At 40.3% G+C, this 19395-nt stretch overlaps 1 protein-coding gene across 1 annotated transcript; it reads right to left on the bottom strand.

Annotated features, from left to right (window-relative positions):
• Window positions 1-9957: 9957 nt before the first annotated feature.
• Window positions 9958-17783, bottom strand: LOC108147594. Its single transcript, XM_017274235.2, has 5 exons — window positions 17363-17783; window positions 16901-17296; window positions 12768-15764; window positions 10566-10813; window positions 9958-10498 (listed from the first exon to the last, which is right to left on the bottom strand). Exons 1-5 carry the CDS (start codon window positions 17687-17689, stop codon window positions 10051-10053), a joined length of 4416 nt encoding a protein of 1471 aa, XP_017129724.1. The 5' UTR covers window positions 17690-17783; the 3' UTR covers window positions 9958-10050.
• Window positions 17784-19395: the final 1612 nt, after the last annotated feature.

Below are 19395 nucleotides of genomic sequence, written 5' to 3'. Positions count from 1 at the left end.
CCATGAATGCGGAGTTGTTGTCGATTGAAAGGGGTACGTTCTTTTGTGGCTCCACCATTGCACTGTAGGAAATGTTGCACAACGAGGCAAGTGCCGCCTTGGTAAATAAATATTATGTGACACATTAGCCGCCTGCATACTTTTGTAGACTTACTTAAAAACAAATTTGATATAAAAAATAAAAAACAGTTGAAACGTTACAAAAACTCTGGTGCTCTAACTGGTTGAAGCATTAATTTGAGTAATCTGCATTGAGCAGTCTAATTTCCTAGCTGTGCGTGAGCCCACTCTCCTCGCTTAGCTCTTCTCGCGGAAGAAGGTCTTGAACGGAGTTGTGGTTGGATCTGGCCGGGAGTCAGTGAACATGTCAGCCTGCCTGTACTTCCTCACGCCCATTTCGAACTGGCAGTATTGGCAGCTTTGCTGGGACATCGGGAAATCGATCTTATACCAGACGATATGTTCGACACTTCCCTTCCAATTTCCTAGATCGCAATTCTTCTTCCGACGAAGCGTCATCAGACCCGGAAACCTTCGTCTTCAGTTCGCCATCGTCTTCCAGGTCGAGATCAGCCTGTGGTTCGTGCCGCACAATGGCAACTGGATGGCTTAACTCTATGAGGATAATGGGAGAACCACTCATAGAAATATTTTTCGGCATTTCAGAAAATCGCCTTAAAAAAAATATCGCGCTAAAACTAAGACAAATTTTCTATTTTTAAGAAAAATTCACCCTAAATTCAAAATTTGTTTTAAAAATTAGAGTGATTTTCTAAAACTACGTGTCATTTATATTCGTTGGCGCCTGCCCTCGTCAGATCGTCTGACTCTTCAGACTGTGACGATGAGTAGTCCACTGCGGGTCACAACCGAGCGATTCGAAGGGGGTTGCCATCTTATCCATATCGCGATGAAATTTTTTGAACACTAGACCATCCCCCCGGGAGAGTCGCTTCCATGGGGAGCTGGTGCTCATGCCGATGTCGGCGAAACCAGGACGGCTGTCAATATTTGTAACATTCATCTTAAAGCCAAACATTTTTTGAGCACCGCCAATCTTCAAAATTAACGACATTAAATAATACCTCTAATGGCCTAGTCCCATAGAGCACCATTCACCATCTCTTTTAAAGCATAGAGTAATAGTCGGATTCTATTGGCGCATTAAAACACATTTAGCCTAATGCGCATTTATTTACACAGGAAATCCCATAATGCCGCATTTAAAATAAATGCAATAAAAAATCATTCGCCCCGAACGTTTTTAGAAAAAATACCGGAAAATACCGATACGATATTGTGTTTGTCCCACCAATACAACAGATGTTTTCTATATGCAATTTTTGATTTCTTTCGAACATAAAATCTATTTTGTATAAAAATGACCGAAAACGCTGAAAATTCTGCCCGCGTACCACATTGCATTACTGATGGATCTCTGGCAGGAAATAACTCCCACATGTACGGGGATCCTTGCCCTTTTTATAAACTGGGGTGGTCTCCATTGCAAACCCGTCAAACAACACCATCTGCTTCTCTTCCTTGTCGTCCAAGTTGTATGGATGTCCTGCTGAGCATTAAAGATTTGAGTAAACTCAATCATATTCATTTTAAAAATAATAAATATGATTGAGTTAACTTTTTTTTTTTACTTTTTTTGACAAAATTCAAAAGTAAACAAACCCAGATCAGCTGTTCTTGACACTCACATGTCGGAGTAGCATTAGCTAAATGCTAATGTGCCAATGGAATCAGGCACATTTAAAAAGTCCACTAATGCGTCAATTGAATCATGCTACTAATGTGCCTGAACCTTAGTTAATGGTATGTTACTAAAACTCAGGAGCACACAATTATGATGGACAGGTACAAATGGTTAATCGAATTTTGAGATAAGGGAGATACAGACCAAGTTTAACATTTAAGTCGTGTATGTCTTTGCACATAAAAAGGATTTGTTTTCTATAGCGATTATAGCCGAAGAGTTTTTCATCACAAATTTATTTAGATACTTCTTTCATCTTTATTTCAGTTAAAACAAAATATTATTTTTACGTACACTTTCCAGGGGCAAAGTTTCTTGTTGCTTGATGTTCATGATGGTCGCTTTTGCATTTTGGCCCAGCCCCGCTAACGACAATGGAGGGATGTGTGGTGAAACACACACAAATTACAATAGAAAAAATGTATATATAGTAAAAATGTACGAGTATAATGCTTGGAACAAGCTGCCTTGGCCGGGAAATGTTAAGGGGCGGGGCGCCAAGGGCAAACTGCTTTTTGCTACGAACAGCTGCAAAATAAATGTGCATTTCGTAAAATAATGGCGCTAAAATACTTTATGATGCGAAATATATGTATGGCTTCAACAACAAAAGCAGCGAGCAACTACAACGAGTGCAACTAGATGAGGGTAAACATGCTGAAAGTGGGTGGTAAGTGCGGTAAGAAGAAAGTGGAATGTTCGAAGGAGTACCAGCAGCTAAGCGTCGAGCTGCTTCCACAATCAAGTCAACAAGACAAGTCCACACACAAAACATGGTAAATGGGCAAGGTGTGTCCGTCTTTGTGCCGGTATCTAAGGTCATTTTCAATTTGCATAAATCAAGAGAGACCATGTGGGTAAGGAAAGGGAAATACACTGAATCCGTTATGTAGACTACCACCAAAACAGTGAAATCTAGAGTTTATCAATCCATCAATTAATAAAAACCCTCTAATGCTACGTTGTATACCGAAACTAATTTAGCTTTATTTTTATAAGTATACTGACTACTTATAAAAATGGTTAGCTAAACTTGTCCTTTTTTCACCAGTGTATTTAAAAATTCGCCTTTATAGATTCAAAAGCAACTTTTCTAAAACTCAGAAAGACAAGATAATATGTATGCTTTTTAATTTATCCTTTTTAAGCTTTTATTTCTAATTTCTTTCTGCTCTAATCTCAACAAATCTAAATTTACATTAATTGAATTTGAGGAAGAAATAATCTCTTTAATTTCCAACCAATTTTGGCTGGACATAATAACAGGTTTAAATGAAGGATACCAACTTGTGATAAATTCCAGTTGGATTGTAGTATCAAGCTCTTTTGACAATATCCCAAAGTTGGTTTTTATATACAAAAAGTCTTTTTTCCCATAGAGAATGGGATTGAGGTCCAGGGATTGACTTGGCCACTCAAGAACATCCAAATTTTGCTCTCGGAACCAATTGTTTACCACTCGGGAGGCGTGCCTCGGATCATTATTTAGCTTGAACTTCAAAAAAGTGGCATACTATCGGCGCCATATGGTAGCTTCACCATCTCCAATAGATCTTTGCAAACGAATCTGTCTATTATTCAGTCAATACGATGAATCGAAAAAACACCAAATCATGAAAAGCAGCACCATACCTTTAGGTATGCCTGTTACACAGCAAATTCTTGCCTTTTGAACGACTAACATTCCTTTTAGCATCATTTCCAAATAAATGGGTGTTAGTTTCGTCACTCCAGAGGATGTTTCGCCATTTGTTCACGCCGTTCGGTCCGCACCAGGCTCTAAGTTCTAGTGCAAATTGTTTCATCATTTGTTAACATGGATATGAAACAATTTTGGCGAAAAATCTTACACAGTCGCCGTGACCAACAATTGAGTTCTATTCTGTACGGGCAAAATAAAAATCAATATATTAATTAAATTTTTTCAGTGCCGAAAAAAACCAAAGGTTCTCAGGGGTAGCTTTGTGATCCCTTTACAAGGACTTCTAGCAATTTAACACAGACCCGTGACTTAGAAATGAGTTTTATTTTGCGTAATAAAAATAAAACTCTTAATAATTAATCTGAAAACCTGAAGAATTAGTTTTCAAATAATAATTTGAAGTATTGATTCTTTTTCCTAATAAAATATTTATATTTAATTCGACGACATTAAATAGATGCTAAGTGTTAAGAAGCAAATGTTTTTTCTTTAATTTCAAAAATTTCAAAGTAATTTTATTAAGATTAACTTAATATAATTCAAGGGTTTGAACCCTCTTAAAGTCTCACACACTACGTCCATGTGTTTAAAAAAAAAGCAAATACTACTTGGACCTTATGGAAATATTTGACAGGCTCAGTTCGTGAGTTGTGATTAAGAAAAAAATATGAAAAAAAATGTTTAAGACTCTAAAACAGCTCAGAGAAACATGATCAATGTCTCAATGGATAGGAACTCAACGTCATATTATTAAAAAACAAAATCATTGAAGAAAATAATTTTATTTGATTTTTAAACGCTGTTCACAAATTGAGATTTTTTAATTTCACTTAGATTTTGATTGGGATTGCAAAAAACTACTGTTGGCCTGTGTAATCATTATATTGAGTTTTAATTTTTTTATCAAAAATAATAAATATTTTTGAGTTTTATTTTTTTTATCGATAATAATAAGTTTTATTTAATAACTCAAAAATAATGATTTTCATTGAAGAAAGAAGTAAAAATTGGCAATTTAAAAATCTTTCTAGGTCCATTACATGTTTCTGATTTTTTGATTTGAATAAAAAATGACTTACGGTCCCTGGTATTTTTATTGAATTTTCAATTATTAATTCATAAAATTGGTTAAAATCATGCGATTTATGTTAAATATGCACCATTTTTTTTCAGTGACTAGTTCCCAATGAGACATCAACTTCATGATGCCCATCTTATAAAAGCTCCATATCGGAGGACCAAATTTTGGCAGGCCACTTTTGTAGCCAACTTCCGACTACCAAGCTCGTTCGCCTTGGACAGAAACATGTGGTAATAGCTTGATGCGAGGTCCAGCAGATCCTTCCTGGCCGTCACTCCAGGCCAAGGCCACTGTCTAGGCCGCTTCACTGCGCTTTAATTACGACCGTTTGCGTTTCACGTTGTCGTAATTGATCCACATCGACTTATGCATCCGCACCAGAACAAAAACGTTGAAATCACGTTGTGCAGTGGAAATAGAAACTATACTGGGTCCATAAACTGCATAAATTTTATTGGTGGCTTAAGATGCACTTTTGCCTTTGTCGTACTGTTACATACCTTTCCAACATGCTATAACATTAATACAACTAGAAGAACGCGCTTGCAACGACACCTAGCGAAAATACCGCAAGACTTTTTTGACACCCTTATATTTAAATTTCAACGTTGTTTCAAAATTCTGCTTATGAACCTTACGTCCAAGAAGTCAGGTGAAACGATCAGAAAATGTTCGTGAAACTCTTGCTTATCAACTTTAAACTTTTTCTCCACGTCAGAGGAAACTGCAGCTACGGCAGCTTTTGATGAAGTCCAATCTGCTCCTTATCTGGAAATTGTGCCTATTGATGCTGAGGAAGTTAAAGTCCAAATCAAGCGGCTTAAATCGAATAAAGCACCTGGGAATGACAGTATTGATGGGAAAATAAGGCTCATCTTTAATGCTATGATAGCTCTTTCCTTTTATCGTTAGCAATGGAAGAACGCTAAAGTTGTTATGATCCCTAAAAAGGTGTCCCCCACCGCTGTGCCGACTCATTCCGGCCTATAAGCCTTCTACCGACCATCTCCAAGAAATTCGAGCGCATTTTCTTCAAACGGCTTCTAAGTTTTGATCCTTTCTATGACGCAATCCCCGATCACCAGTTTGAGGTCTGCATGGTGCTGCTGAACAGATGCATCGAGCGCTTAATCATGTTCTGAAAGCCTTTGAGTCGAAAGAGTATTGCTGCGTAGTATTTTAGACGTGAGACAAGCCTTTGATCGTGTTTGTCACTGTGGCTTACTCTATAAGCTTGAGCCATTTCTTCCTTGACATACTTCAATCTTCTCCGTTAATTTCTTCTGCAACACGGCCTATACTGGATGGAGTTCCTCAAGGAAGTGTGCTCGGCCCTGTTTTTTACGCCATTCTCACATCGGATCTTCCTTCACCTAGATGTAGACATACTCCCACAGCTAAGTATGCCGATGACATTGCGCTTCTGGCGACCAGTGCTTCCCGAAGAGAGGCGACACACATGGTGCAGGACATGCTAAATGAGTTTGAAGCATGGGCTTCTCGGTGGAATATTGCAACAGGTTTAAATACCTTTGTCTTACTCTGGACAGGCGGCTCACCTGGAAGCCATATATAATGGCGACTTGTGCTGCTACCCGCCAGAAAGCCAAGAAGAGGAGGTGGCTCTTCGCCTTAACAGCAAAAACACTGCTTTTCAAGGCTATACTAATGCCCCCCTTTCCCATTCAAGACACACAGACCACCATACTGTCCAATTTTGTTGAGAACATTACTTTTTGTATAATGCTGTTTACTTATTTTTTTTAACCTGTGTGAAAGTGAATTTTGTTTCACACTGCACACAACCCCATAAACCTTTTGGTTTTATCCCTATCAAAAATTAACTGTGTTATTATTTCCGAAACTGGCAAGGTAAATATTTACAGCACTCAATTTAGGCTAATTCAGCTTCAAATACCTTGTTTCACTTCACGAATCTATCAATCTATTAACTTTCACAAGACGCCGGTCTGCGATAACATATGCTTTACAGACGCTAACAGCCCAAAAATCACCGTTTTTGCAAGCTTCAAGGGTATATAAAATACCCTACGCTTTATGAATACACGCAAGGCGGTTTGTGTTTCTCGATTAGCAGCACCAATAGGTTATGGACCCAGGCAGGGTACAATCGAAAGAGCGTTTGAATGTATAAAACATTGTCAAACTCAAAAGGCAAATATGATAAGCCTTTATCAAATGGACAAGTAAAAAGACAATAATTATAATTCGTTGAGCATACAATGCGACTCGTGTTGGTTCATTCAGGATTGTGGAGTATAACATCCGGAGAATAGATGTACAAATGCTTCTGAGAAGTCGATTTGAATGCTCAGAATCAAAAGGCTTGGGCAACAATTGGACCAGTACGAAAGTAATTGGTACTGGGAAAGCGAAAGGGGCAAGGTCAAGGTATAAGGAAATACATCAAAGAATTTGTAAAAGTTTTGGATGGTCTAGTTCAGAACTAACACAAATTATTTGGTTGTCGAGTGTCTCAGTGTCCACAAATTATAGAATAAGATAATTCTAGTCGCAAGCCGAATAACGGGGTTTTAAATCGGCATTGCAATTTGCTTAATGCGTTGAACGCAATCAATATTAAGAACTCGATGTGTTGTTTTAGACAGGGAGCTTTTCACTAAATTTGAAAATCACACTGAAATTATAGGTTTTGCCGATGCCGAATTTTTTGACGTTAAATAGCGGAAGTAAGTGCTCTATGTAGCGAAAATGTATCGACATCGTCGATTGGCGGTTAGCAGTGAACAACAGGTAGTGCAAGAAGGCGAATGCGTTACGGTCACCTCAATTTCTCCAGTCAGAGGTAAATTGTTTCAAAGGTAAGATGCGTGATGTGGAGTACATGGATTTTCCGAGGAACGCCAAGTGCTAGACCTGCATGCTCAGTAAGATTCACCTACAGTTCAAGGTGTTCAAGAGTCTTGTTAAACGGTAAACTGATATGAAATGAAATGTCTTCGTTGTGACAACGGGGAAAAATTTGTCAATAAGAAGTTCTTTGACTTTTTCAGGCAAAACGCGATCGTTAGGATGCTTACTGTAGCTGCAAAACGGAGTTGCTGAAAGGGCTAACAGGAGACTAGTGGAATGGAATGGTCACGTGCAGTCAGGATTAGGTGATTCCTTGTGGGCTGAGGACGTCTACACAGTTTACTTGCGAAATCGCTCTCGTACCAGCGCTGTCAATTTCATGTGCTTGTTTTGTTTTGTTGCAGGTGATAAGGCAGAGTATACAATGGTTAGATACCCGATAGCAGTCAAAGGAGACCGTCTTTACGATGCAACTGCTATAAGATGAGCATCATGACGTGGTAGCTGACGATCATAAGACTATTTTCGAATTTTTTTTCGGAGACCGAAATGATTGGAGGCAACGGCTCCAGAAATACTGGTGAAGATGACAGCTCTGGTGAAAGCTCCAATCAGTATGAAAGCCCATCAGAAAAAGCCGAAATTAAAGACGTCAAGGATGAGGACGAGGATGTAAAGGATGAGGATAACAAAGTATTGGACTTACGTCTAGGGCCTGGTTCGCCAAAGATTAGCCAAACTGGAAAACCCAAAAAGCAGTTTAACGTCCTAGGTGCTTTAGTATCAAAATACATTCTGATTCCAGAAATATACAGAACATCTATAAGTTCGTAAGCTTAGTTGCGTGTGAGAACAAGCCGTGCCTCTACAAGCTAAATGGATATTTATTCTTCTAGCCTGTCAGTCAAAAGAAGACCGGGTAACGATTTAATCAAGGGACCACTTAACCTCTTCTTGAGAAGGCTAATATAAAGTAATGGAGAGCTGGGAGCAATTTTCTTGGGTCACTCGCAGTAAGTAAGGGATTTACTGCAAGCACACGGCATTGAATATTGCAGACAGGTGGCTACATCTTTGTGTGTAATTTTTCAGGCTGTTTGCACAAGTGAGCAGTGCAATAAGGTTGATCCAAAATTATATTAATCTCATGTTAAAAGGCTAATTTGGCTTGCTCTTACCAAACGAACATTTGGATGGCATCAAGCAGGTTTCAATGATAGACATGAAGCTACACTACAGGCAGTGCGCTCAAACTTTCCTGCAAGTCTGCCTGGATGTCTGATTGCTTGGTGTTCCAAGGCGGAGCACATGGCTTAATTTGATACATCTACAGGAGTATCGTTGAACTTGGGTTTCCACTATAAAAGAACTGCCCTTTGTCTTTAACCACACCTATCTTGAAGACTGGGAAAGAAATCCGGACGATAGCCACGAAAAGCCGCCACCGCGAATGGAGCCCTTTTACGCATGAAAAGCCACCGGCGCCCAAAACAAGAGAGTCAACTATTACCTACCATGATCTTTAGAAGATTTCAATCAGTTGAGCTGAAGTCAACTAATGATGAATTTGTTACTGTCCCATCCACTGTTTTCTGAACAATTGATTTGTTGATGCGGCTACTTGCCTAATGACTGCGAAGGAATTTTGGTCCTTCGAGCTAAATTTTTAAATTTTTTTAAATTTAAGTCTGAATTTTGCTCTTTCTGTTGATGTTGTTTATTACCACTTGCATGAATACATGCGGTTTCGTCAAAATATGTGGTAAGTTCACAAGAAGGAGGGTTAAGTAATCTGCAAGATGAAGGTGGGAATGTTTACTTTTCTAACCTTCGTAAATTTCTCGTTAATTTACAAAATTCGTCGATCTATATAAAAAGGCTCAGCTTTCAAGCAACCCGCGAGCATTTATTAATTGGTTAATTTGGAGGGTCTCTTTTTCTTTAGACGTGAACTTATCTGTCTTGTAGGTGTTCCCGACCCGACACAGCCCCCAAAGTTCTTGCCAGTGAGGAGTTAATAAATTAGATAATACCGTTCCTCAAGAGTCGCTTTTGTTTTCCTCTGGGGTTTAATTCTTAGGAATGACAGGCGTTGTCGGATTCCCGTGCGGTATTGAAAGTTGATATTGATCAAAAGGATTGATATGTATAAATTCAAATAAAAATAGTAATGGTTAAATTATCTTCCCCAAGGACCTCACTGCCTTCAGATCATCCGGCCTATAAGGCTACCTTTCCTTTTATTGCTTCGTATTGCTTTCCTGAGCTCATGAACATTATTGAATTCTTAGGTGCCCAATGCCATCACAGTCCTATCGTCGTTTCCCCACAAGAGGCCACGACTTCGTGTGCCAACTCGTTGGCGCTGGAGTCGGCAAATTCTCCGGTGGCGCTAGCTGCTTTGAAGAATGTTGTTGGTGTTCTTCAATCGAGCATACAATAGCCATGTGGACGCACGACGATAGCCATCCATAACCTATGAACCGTTGGTTGCCCGCAGCTCGGCATCCCCAAAACCACTCAATTTGCTCTTTTTTTACTTATTAAAACTGTTAATGGGGAAACAAGATTATATAAACTAGTATTCTTAATGCTCATTATTATAATACATATTATTAATCATTTAAAATAGGAGGGACAATTGCAGACAAAAAAAAATAGCAAAAGTCATTTTTGTAGTATCATATTGAACTTGCTGATGGCCTCTTCAACATATTTCTCCTTCTCGACGAGTTCATATTTAAGCTGAGTACGCAACTGTTGAAGGTTTGGCATAGTCCGACAGTCGCGAACATTCAGCAAAGTTCGAAAAATGTTCTCCCACATTTGCCGCTGAAAGTAACGCGGAACGGTAGTTTTTGGCATCCAAACACTGGTCGAAGCTCGTTGCGCCACCTCCATGTAACGACCAAAAAGCAACGCGTGCATGACGCTCACCAAGCCATATAAATCAAGCTGGAATGTCCACGGGCGCTGGGTTCGCATCTCAATGCACTTGAACAGATTGTCTTGATGGACATAATTAAATGTCTGATTGTTCGGAAAGAGCTTCATATCGATGGACACACCAAAGTCAATCAGTTGCAGGCTCAGTTCGTTTGGATCCGCACATAACCTAAAAAAAAAAGGAATAAATCAATTCCGCAATAAAATGTTAGAAATTGTTCGCTAACTGTGCTTACGGTCTCATAAGCAGAAAGTTATCCGGCTTAATGTCGGCATGAATGATTCCCATGGCGTGCAAATGATCCACAATATCAAGCATTTGGCAGCTCAGATGCATTACCACATACTCGTCCAAATTTCTGTTGGTGACACTCTTAACCTTGTTGCAAACACCAATTAGGGAACCGTATTCTGAAAACTCAGATATGTATACACTGGAATTGTTTCCTACCAGCGCATAATCAATTTGTGCGTAGGCTGGAATCTGTAAATATTTTGGTTCAGAATTTTATTTCATAATTATAATCATTATTTAAATGGTTAAAGTAAAAAAATAATAAAAGCGAAAAAAGGTCTCAAACTTATTAGTTACAAAGTGTCTTACATATGCTCTATATAATAACCTTTTTTTCTGAGATACTTTGCTTTAAAAAATCTAACAAATTAAAAAACAGCAGTTCTAATTGGATTTTCCTTTTTTTCACGATTGTTTCAATGGTACAGCTTTCTATAGCCGCCTCGCACTTATATTCTACCTGCAACAGAAAGAGAACTCTTGGGAAAGTTTCATGCAGATAGCTTTAAAACTGAGAAAGTAGTTTGCGTAGAAACGGGCGGACGGACACACAGATATGGCTAGATCGACTCTCCTAGCGATGGTGATGAAGAATACATAAACATTTATAGGGTGGGAAAAATCTAAAATCTAAATCTAATAAAAAATAATACAAATATCTAATAAATTAAAAAAAAAAAACAACTAAATATACTACATAAAATAGCTAAATATATTTATAAATATTTTTTAATCCGAAAGAACAACACATACAGTGATGTAGATTCTGAAAAAAAATCGATCCCTTTGAAGATATGTTTTTATAGGCACTTTACGATTGGAAAAATGTATGTAAAATTATAGATTCAAGCCGGGTACTTTTTTTAAATAGCGGTGGTGCATTAAGAGTGTTTTTCAGCCAAAAAAATCCAATTATATGGGCTCCACAATCGCTGAAGTCGAGTTCCCCGACTATTAGACACCCGATACTCAGCTTATAAATTCTAAAATAAAGATTCCCACAGAAAATAATCGGGTTGTAGCTGGCGCCATCTGCCGAACTATCTTTTGCAGAGCACACACGTACAGTATAAAACCGCTGTCGGCACACGCTCATTGACAAGTTTCGCCGTGCAAATTACTCACAAATTAAGTGCTCTCCGCTGCTCTTGATGATTTTAATGTTTTCAAGAATATTTAATTTTGAAATAGCTGCAAGGCTGTGTGAACTACGGCTTGCCAAAGTTTGCTTCCTTTGTTTTCTTTTAATTTAATACATTGAGTTATTAGTATTTTTCTGTTTTCCGCCAAGGAATGCTAATTTATAAACAAAAAAAAACACATGCATAAAAAAAAATTTTTTTAACAAATAAATCAAAAAAAAAATTAAACAAAAAAAAAAGAATCTAAAAATAAAAACAAACAGAAAAAAACATATAAAACAAACAAAAAACGTAAAACCTAAAAATTTGCAATAAAAAATGTATGAATGCAAATAAAAGCTCCCAAAGGCTCCCAAAGGATTTTTTATTTGCAAAAAACAAACTAAAAGTAAATATAGAGAATAATTAATTAAAAACTTGTCTGAAGCCAGACTCAGACTTTGACCACTACACCACGATGCCACTTAGGAGGCGGTCGACAAGATAAGGTGCTAAGACTTAGATTTGCAGGAGCGTGTTTAAAAACACACTAACTCAAACAATGTCTCAAACACAGACAACGCACACTATGAAAATCGTGGGTCCACATCGAAAATCTACGCTGACTTATACCAAAAACCATGTTGCCTGTGTTATTGCTTACCATTATTTTGTTAAATCAAGAGTTTAGGAAATTTCAAAATTTTAAAAAACAAAGTTAAAATAAAACAAAATAAACCGTTTTAGCAAAAGAAAATGGAATACAAAAATACTTTCCCTGAAGGATAAGACAAGAGAAAAGCTAGCTCAAATTGCTTTGAAAGAACACACATAACTTTCACAGTGCCCAGCAAGCAATACAGATATTGACGTGTATTGAATTAGAATCCGCCATGAAACATATTAAGAAAAACAAAGAAATTGTAAATATTTACTGCGAATATTTTCATTTGTATCATTTCTGGGTCAAATCCTCAAGAAACTTCGCCCGCATTATAACTAGATGTTATTTTTAAGCTCACCATTTGCTCACTGGTTAAACGGCTGTGAACCTCCAGGCATATATAGAACTCCCAGTAGTTGGTCGGTAGTTCCTGCTTGAGGGCCACCTTCTTGCCGGATTTGAGATGTCGTCCTTTATAAACCGAACCGTATGCTCCCTTTCCTATCATTTTGGACACTTCGAACTTCTCGTTGAGCACCTCCAGCTGGGAATTAGGATGCAGGCGCTTAACATGACCCACAAGATGACAGTGGGGCAGCTTTTCGATGTACATGGAGAAGTCTATTGATTCGAGTAGCGAGCTAATTAGCTCTACTTTAAATGGGTTCCTGTTGGGGTCGGCCACCGTTTCGTTCAGTACGGACTGGTCTAAACTGGATTTGGGGTGAACAAACCGCTCCCGCGGAGGAGTTTCTAAATCAGACCGCGACCAGGAACGGTGCGACTGCTTTGGGGTCACCGGTGTTGTCTTGTAGTATATACTTAGCTCCGCGGTCTCATCTTCTTCTACAGGAAGAATTAACTTTGCAGGCGGAGGTAGCAGCGTGGAATTTTTGATCATACTAATGTTGGTAGCAAACATCTCAGTGGCTGCGTTGAGCTCAAAAAATTTATCGGTCTGCTTTGCACCACCTGATTTATCATTTGATTCTGAAATGGAATTGCTAGAAAACTTGGGCACCGACGCAGTGCTTGCGGGATTAGTTGTGACAAACGGAGGTGGTAGCTCTGAAGGACAGTGGCTTATTTCTATGCAATCCTTCATGAACGAGGCAATCATGTGGGGTTGCCCAACAGTATCTTGCTTGCTCTCTGCATTCTTTGTTTCTGACGGCTGCGTTTCTGACAGCGTGCAGTCCAAGGCAAGACCGGTGGCCAGTGAAGCTACCTTTTTTGAAGCGGTAACCTCTTCCTGCGACTCGTCAAGGAAGATTTCGAATTGGTTTTCCGTTGTTGGCTTAGGCACAGTCCCAGGCTGTGTCTCGGGCACAAAAGAAAGATCGGTCATGATGGAATCCTCCAGCTTGCTGATAGTAAGAGCCGATCCCGGTTTACTTGTGTCCAACGCAAAGGAGTTCTTTGCCTCCTGGGTGCATTTCATCGACATAAAGGGATCGGTAGTGGTCTGTTCGCAAAGGCGCTTTAAAGAGCCAAAATTCGTTACCTTTGGCGGTGTCTTCCCGAAAAATCCACACAAATCGTTTTCGTCTTCTTGAGTAGGAAATTCTGGTTGCGTTGAAAATTGTCCATCAACCACCGAGCGGTGAAGCAAAGAAACCTGTGACAGATGGGTGGGCATTCGTGGCAGCGTTTCGGTTTTCTCTTCCTGGAAGAAGGCAAGAGGCCTAGGAATCGTTTCTGTCTTATCCTCCTGAAAGTGCATGGACTTAAGCATCGGCAGGCTAGGGGCATTGGGTTCCCATAACTCGCGGCGGGAAAAGTTGTCGCCACCAGTTTTCTCCGTCTCCACGACGGCCGCGGATAAACCAGGTATTCGCTGCAGGCGCATTTGTCCGGGAGTGCACTCTTCATTTTTGCTTGCAAGTTTAGAAACTGTGTTAGATCCCGGCGAAGACGAATTGGTAATGGTGGACTTGGTGGTGGCGCAGCTAGTCGCCAAGCTTTGAGTGCCATGCTCAGAGGTCTCCAGAATGGTGGACAGCTGCTTTCGCAAAGGAGACTCGGCAGCGGGAACAGGAGCTGGCTCCTCCGGTGGTGGTAGTTCTTTAAGCAAATTTCCAAATTGGCGTGACGGTGCTTGCTTTTGTGTGCCTTTGGGCGTGCTAACGGCTTGAGATTTTATGAACATGTTGAACATTTGTGTGGAGCACGTCTCTTCCCCGTCAAAATAAGGTCCGATTTCTGATGGCTTAGTTTTTGGCGTTGGCAGCGAGCCTTCCGAATCTTCATAGATCTCTATTTTGCGAACAGGAGGAGCCGGTACCGCAAAGTGATCTGGCGATGCAACTGAATCTTCAAATATTTCAATATTTGGCTCCACTTTGTGCTCGGATACAACTGGCAACTGAGCTGCAACTGCTGTCTGGGGTAACGGAAGTGGTGCAGGAGCTGTTTTCTCTTCGACCATCGCAACTTCTTCCTCTTCCTCCTCCTTCTCGTTCTCCTCCTGCACCGAGGAAATCCGATGCGGCATCATGGATTTTCTGGAGGAAGAGGGGAAAAAACTTTTGCGGCGTGGCATTTTATTCCCGGGCAAGCAGACGGTCTCCTCCATATCAAAGTCGCCATGAACAGTGACATTCCTCTTTTGCCACCATTTGGCTGCCAGCAGCTCCTCCGATTGGTACTCCTGCTGCTCCTCGTCGTTGTAGAGCTTGTCGAAAACGACCTGAATGCCCGGCACCTGCGGGGGCTTCCAAAACTTATCTAGCTCGTCTCTCGGTTGCGGCGTAGAAGAGTTTGCAAAGTTCGGATAGCACCGGACTCCTCTAAGCTCTTGTCCCGTGCCCCACCACTTGTCGTTGCGTTGTACAAATTGATGCTGTGGTTGGTGGCGTTTTAAATGGACATAAGCACGGAACTCCTCAGGTGAGAACTCAAGGTTTGGGCGCGGATAAAGAAGGCACTTATGGTAGCAAGGTATTCCATTTGCGTTTGAACCGTCCTCAATGGTAACAGGCGTCACCCAGACCTCCTGAGGCTTGTTCTTGGCCACAAAGTTTGGAGGAAATCTGAAGGGCTGATCGAACCGGCGCTCGTAGTTGGTTATGGGTGGGTTCGCATGTTCATCCACGTGTATGTCAAAACCCAGGTCCGGCGCGGCATTAGTGCCAAAGATCTTCCCGTGCTTATGGCGCTTCGCATGCGCCTTGTTCCAAGCCACCGGTTCCTTGATATTTTCCTGCCCGCGAGCTGCATCAATGATCGAGCGCAGACTTGACTTTCCTTCCGACTCGGACACAGGGGGCGGGATATTCGCTTCAGCGTTTTCGTCGTTAAACACCTCCACGTTGCGACGAGCATTGCGTATACCGCTGGTGCTTGGAGCGTCTATCTAAAGTTCAGTTGAATATTTGTTTTAGAATTAACAAGATCGGATGTTATCTTCGGCAAGCCGAAGTATTAACACCAAGCAGTACAGAGATGGATCCGAAATGCTATAAATCCCTATAGTCGTGGATTTCAAACTTAATCTGTGACATAAGAAAAGACCATTGCGAAAGTTTCAAGAGTCTAGCCTTTTTTAACTGCGCTTGCAGACGGTATAAAAACTGATTGCACCCAATAGTTGCTATATATATTCAATCAATTTTAAATTGTAAAATTTCCATGTTTTTTTTTAGAAATTTAAAAATAATAAAAAAATTTTTTGTTGTATTTTATACCTTTCTTATCTTATATCTTATCTTAACTTCTTGAGTTGAATTAATGTCGGTTGACTATATCCTATGGCTGCCTTATATCTGTCAGACTTACCAAACGATTCTATACTCATTATTTGCGCAGTGTAAAAGCTAGAGTCATGAAACTTTCAATCTTATCTTTTAATGAATACACTGAAAATGAACAAATCTTGCCGATCGGACGAATATATTCAAAACCTGTCCGGAAATGTCTCCTTTACTTTAATTTATTTTTTTTTTAGAATTGCCCAAACTGTGGAGGTATCAACTTTACACATAACAATGTAAACTTTGCAATAAGAAGGAGAACAAAAGTTAACTTCAACAAGAACTGCATAAAATATAAAATTTACTTGCATTAAATTCTCGATAGCAGGAAAAAACGCTAGTCAAGTGCAACGACTTTTAGATACCCGCTAACCAATTCTAAAATAAATATTAAAATTCTGGTCTAAATCCGTTGTAGTACTTGTGGGGTATACGAAAAACAAATTGGAGTCGTTAAACTCAAAAATAAAGAAGATTTTAGGGGGAATCACAAGGACAGTGCTAAACTGGTTTCCACCTGGTGGAAATATGAAAATAATATAATAGCTACAACATAGCATTTCGGATGAATGTAATGATTTTTTCAATCATTTTGCAATTAGTTATTTGAATAATTATTGCAATAAATTTGAGAACTGATTTTCTACTTATTGGTATAACTGCGTATGTATATACATACAAAGGTAAGTTATAGCAAATCGATGGGTTCCCAAAAGGGTCACAGATTAATAACACCCACCTGGACCAATCCTGGCAAGCCGCTCTTAACCGCGGCCCCGGTGCGTACACTTCCGACTGTAATGATGTTGGTGTCCCGCTGACGGCGACCGTGCAGCGACTGCAGCGCCAGCCGCCGCTCGTTCAGCTCTTGGTTGACCGCGTTGGCCTCCTCGCCAGTGGTGTAGAGCAAGCGCTGGCCCACCGTATAGCCAAAGTGCTGGTGCGCCTCCCTCAGCTCCTCCAGCGGCTCGGCGCGACACTCGAGGCCCAGGCGGAAAATCTCGTCGGCCTTGCGCATGTTGCCGCTTAGGTCATAGCTGTAGGCCCAGGCAATGTAAAAGTCGGCCAGCATGGTTCCGATCCCATTGTTGTACATCTGCTGATAGAACTCGATCTGATCCTTCTGCTTCTCCATCTGCCAAACGACGAGGTAAGGTGGGTGAGTGAGCTGGTCTCTTCTTAAAATATCTCTTTCACTTACGAATTTGATGAAGAGCCTGATGAGCCGCTTGTCCTGGCGGTAGCGTTCGTCCTCCTCAAATTTGGTAAGGCACTGGATAAGGGCCGCCTGCAGACCGGAGCCAGTTCCCCCTGCCGGATAGCTCTGCTCGATCCAGCAGATGTACTTGTACCATGGTTCCAGTGGATCCTCACCAGCGTATGAGCGCACCTCCTCCTCCATTTGCTTGCGATGCGCCAGCAGCTCCTGGCTGTGCGCAGAGTCTTGGCTGAGCGAGGCCTGCAGTATGCTCACGTTGCGACCACTGGCTAGCGGCTGGATGTTCTCCTTTGCATTGTCAAAGTCCATCTCGGTATCCTTATGCACCCAAAATCGTGAAAAGTTATACTTTTGTAGGAAACAATTAAACAAACTAACTGTTCGACAGTTCGCGCCGAAGGGAATGCTAGAGATGATAGGAAGAATAGTCACGCTTTTCCGATACTTGCAGTTCCCGTTCTATCGATAACCCGTTGCAAGACTTGATTACACTATATACACTCAGATCGAGGAAAACCGTTCGCACTCATGAGTGCGAGGGGCAAATAACCGGCGAACACTTTTCGATAGTGCCCTTTTGCACGTCGGTACTTAGATCGACGGAAAATATAGAAGAAATGTGCAAAGCGTTGCCAGACGTCTGGGATGAACTCTCGATAAATGTTTGTCAGGCCCTGGCGAAAAGAATAAAAAATTTCAACTTTGGTGTTGTTGGACTTGAGCTTGCAAGCGAAATTGAGGGAAAAACCACAAAAATACGTAAAAGCCATTTCAATACCAAATTTAGCTCTGGCGTCTTTTATATTTAATTTCTTTGATTTTGTTTCCTCAAATTAATTTGTTTGTCAACAAGCCCAGCTGATTGACAGTATGCTCTAAAAACTTCGGTCTCACTAGAAATAATAAAGTTTTTTGCTGGCGAAACTGTTCGTCGATCTCAGTACTAGGCTTATAAGGTATATAGATTCATCGACCTTCCACCATCCGTTGAAGGGATGGTCCATAAGGCTTTGGCGCTCCAAAAACATTCCAGTTAGTCCGCCGTGCTCTGTGGAAACCAGAGTTTCACTATATTCAAAAATCCCAACGGTTTTTCAGGGATGGACTGCGTGCAAAGAGGGCTGCACCGCAGAAACATCGCCTAACTATCGCATAAATTAGTCCGTCAAAGTCTTTCAAATTTTAACGGCGGACTAACTGGAAAATTTTGGGAACGGCAAAACCTTATCCGTTCAACGGATGGTGGGTGGTAAATGTATCTCTGTGGAAAGGCTATAACCTGGCTTTTCAGTAATTTAACAAAAATTTAAGCAGCTTCTGGGTTGCTAAAATTTCAGACAGTTGAATTTGTATGAAGCCGCTAACAGAATTTCAGAAATTATTAGAGATAAAGTCGTTTAAGAAATACCCAAAATAAGCGTTGAGACCAATTTTAAGAAGTATCTGTTCAAGTAGCTATACAGAACATATAAAGATTTCGTTTAAGTTTCATTAATTACATAAAAATATATTTGAAAAAAAAATCCATAATAATATACATAATATTGTAACTGTATATAAGCTATATAAAAAAAGTTAAACATAGCTTCTCCATAGCCAGTTAAAAAGAAAAAGGTACAGGTTGCAAGTCAATATTTCTTCGAGTACCAAAAGTTCTTGTTGAGAAACGAAATTATAATAAGAATATGATCAGGCTTTGCTTGAGGGACGTACCGTGTCAACACCAATAAACACTGTTTCAAAACCCAAATATTCGATATTTCGATACTGGAGTGGCCGACCCAGCTCTATAACGGTGAGTGGCGCCGAGAATGGAAAGTTTAGTTTGATGGGTCGTGGGAAAAATGGAAATGGACTCGCAAACGTTTCCAAGTTACACAGAATTAGGAACTGCCAAAATCGAGCTCTTGTTTAATAACCGACGACAACTCAGCAGGGTGAAGTCCAAACTCATGAGCAATTTTGTGGCCATCAAGAAGGCGTCAGAGAAGCTGCGCATCTTGGTGATGGAACCT

The sequence above is a fragment of the Drosophila elegans genome, unplaced genomic scaffold (genome assembly GCF_018152505.1).
Source record: "Drosophila elegans isolate 14027-0461.03 unplaced genomic scaffold, ASM1815250v1 contig_133, whole genome shotgun sequence".
In the NCBI taxonomy this organism is placed as follows: Eukaryota; Metazoa; Arthropoda; class Insecta; order Diptera; family Drosophilidae; genus Drosophila; species Drosophila elegans.
The sequence above is the reverse complement of the archived record's forward strand: the minus strand, read 5'-3'. Positions and strand labels throughout refer to the sequence as shown.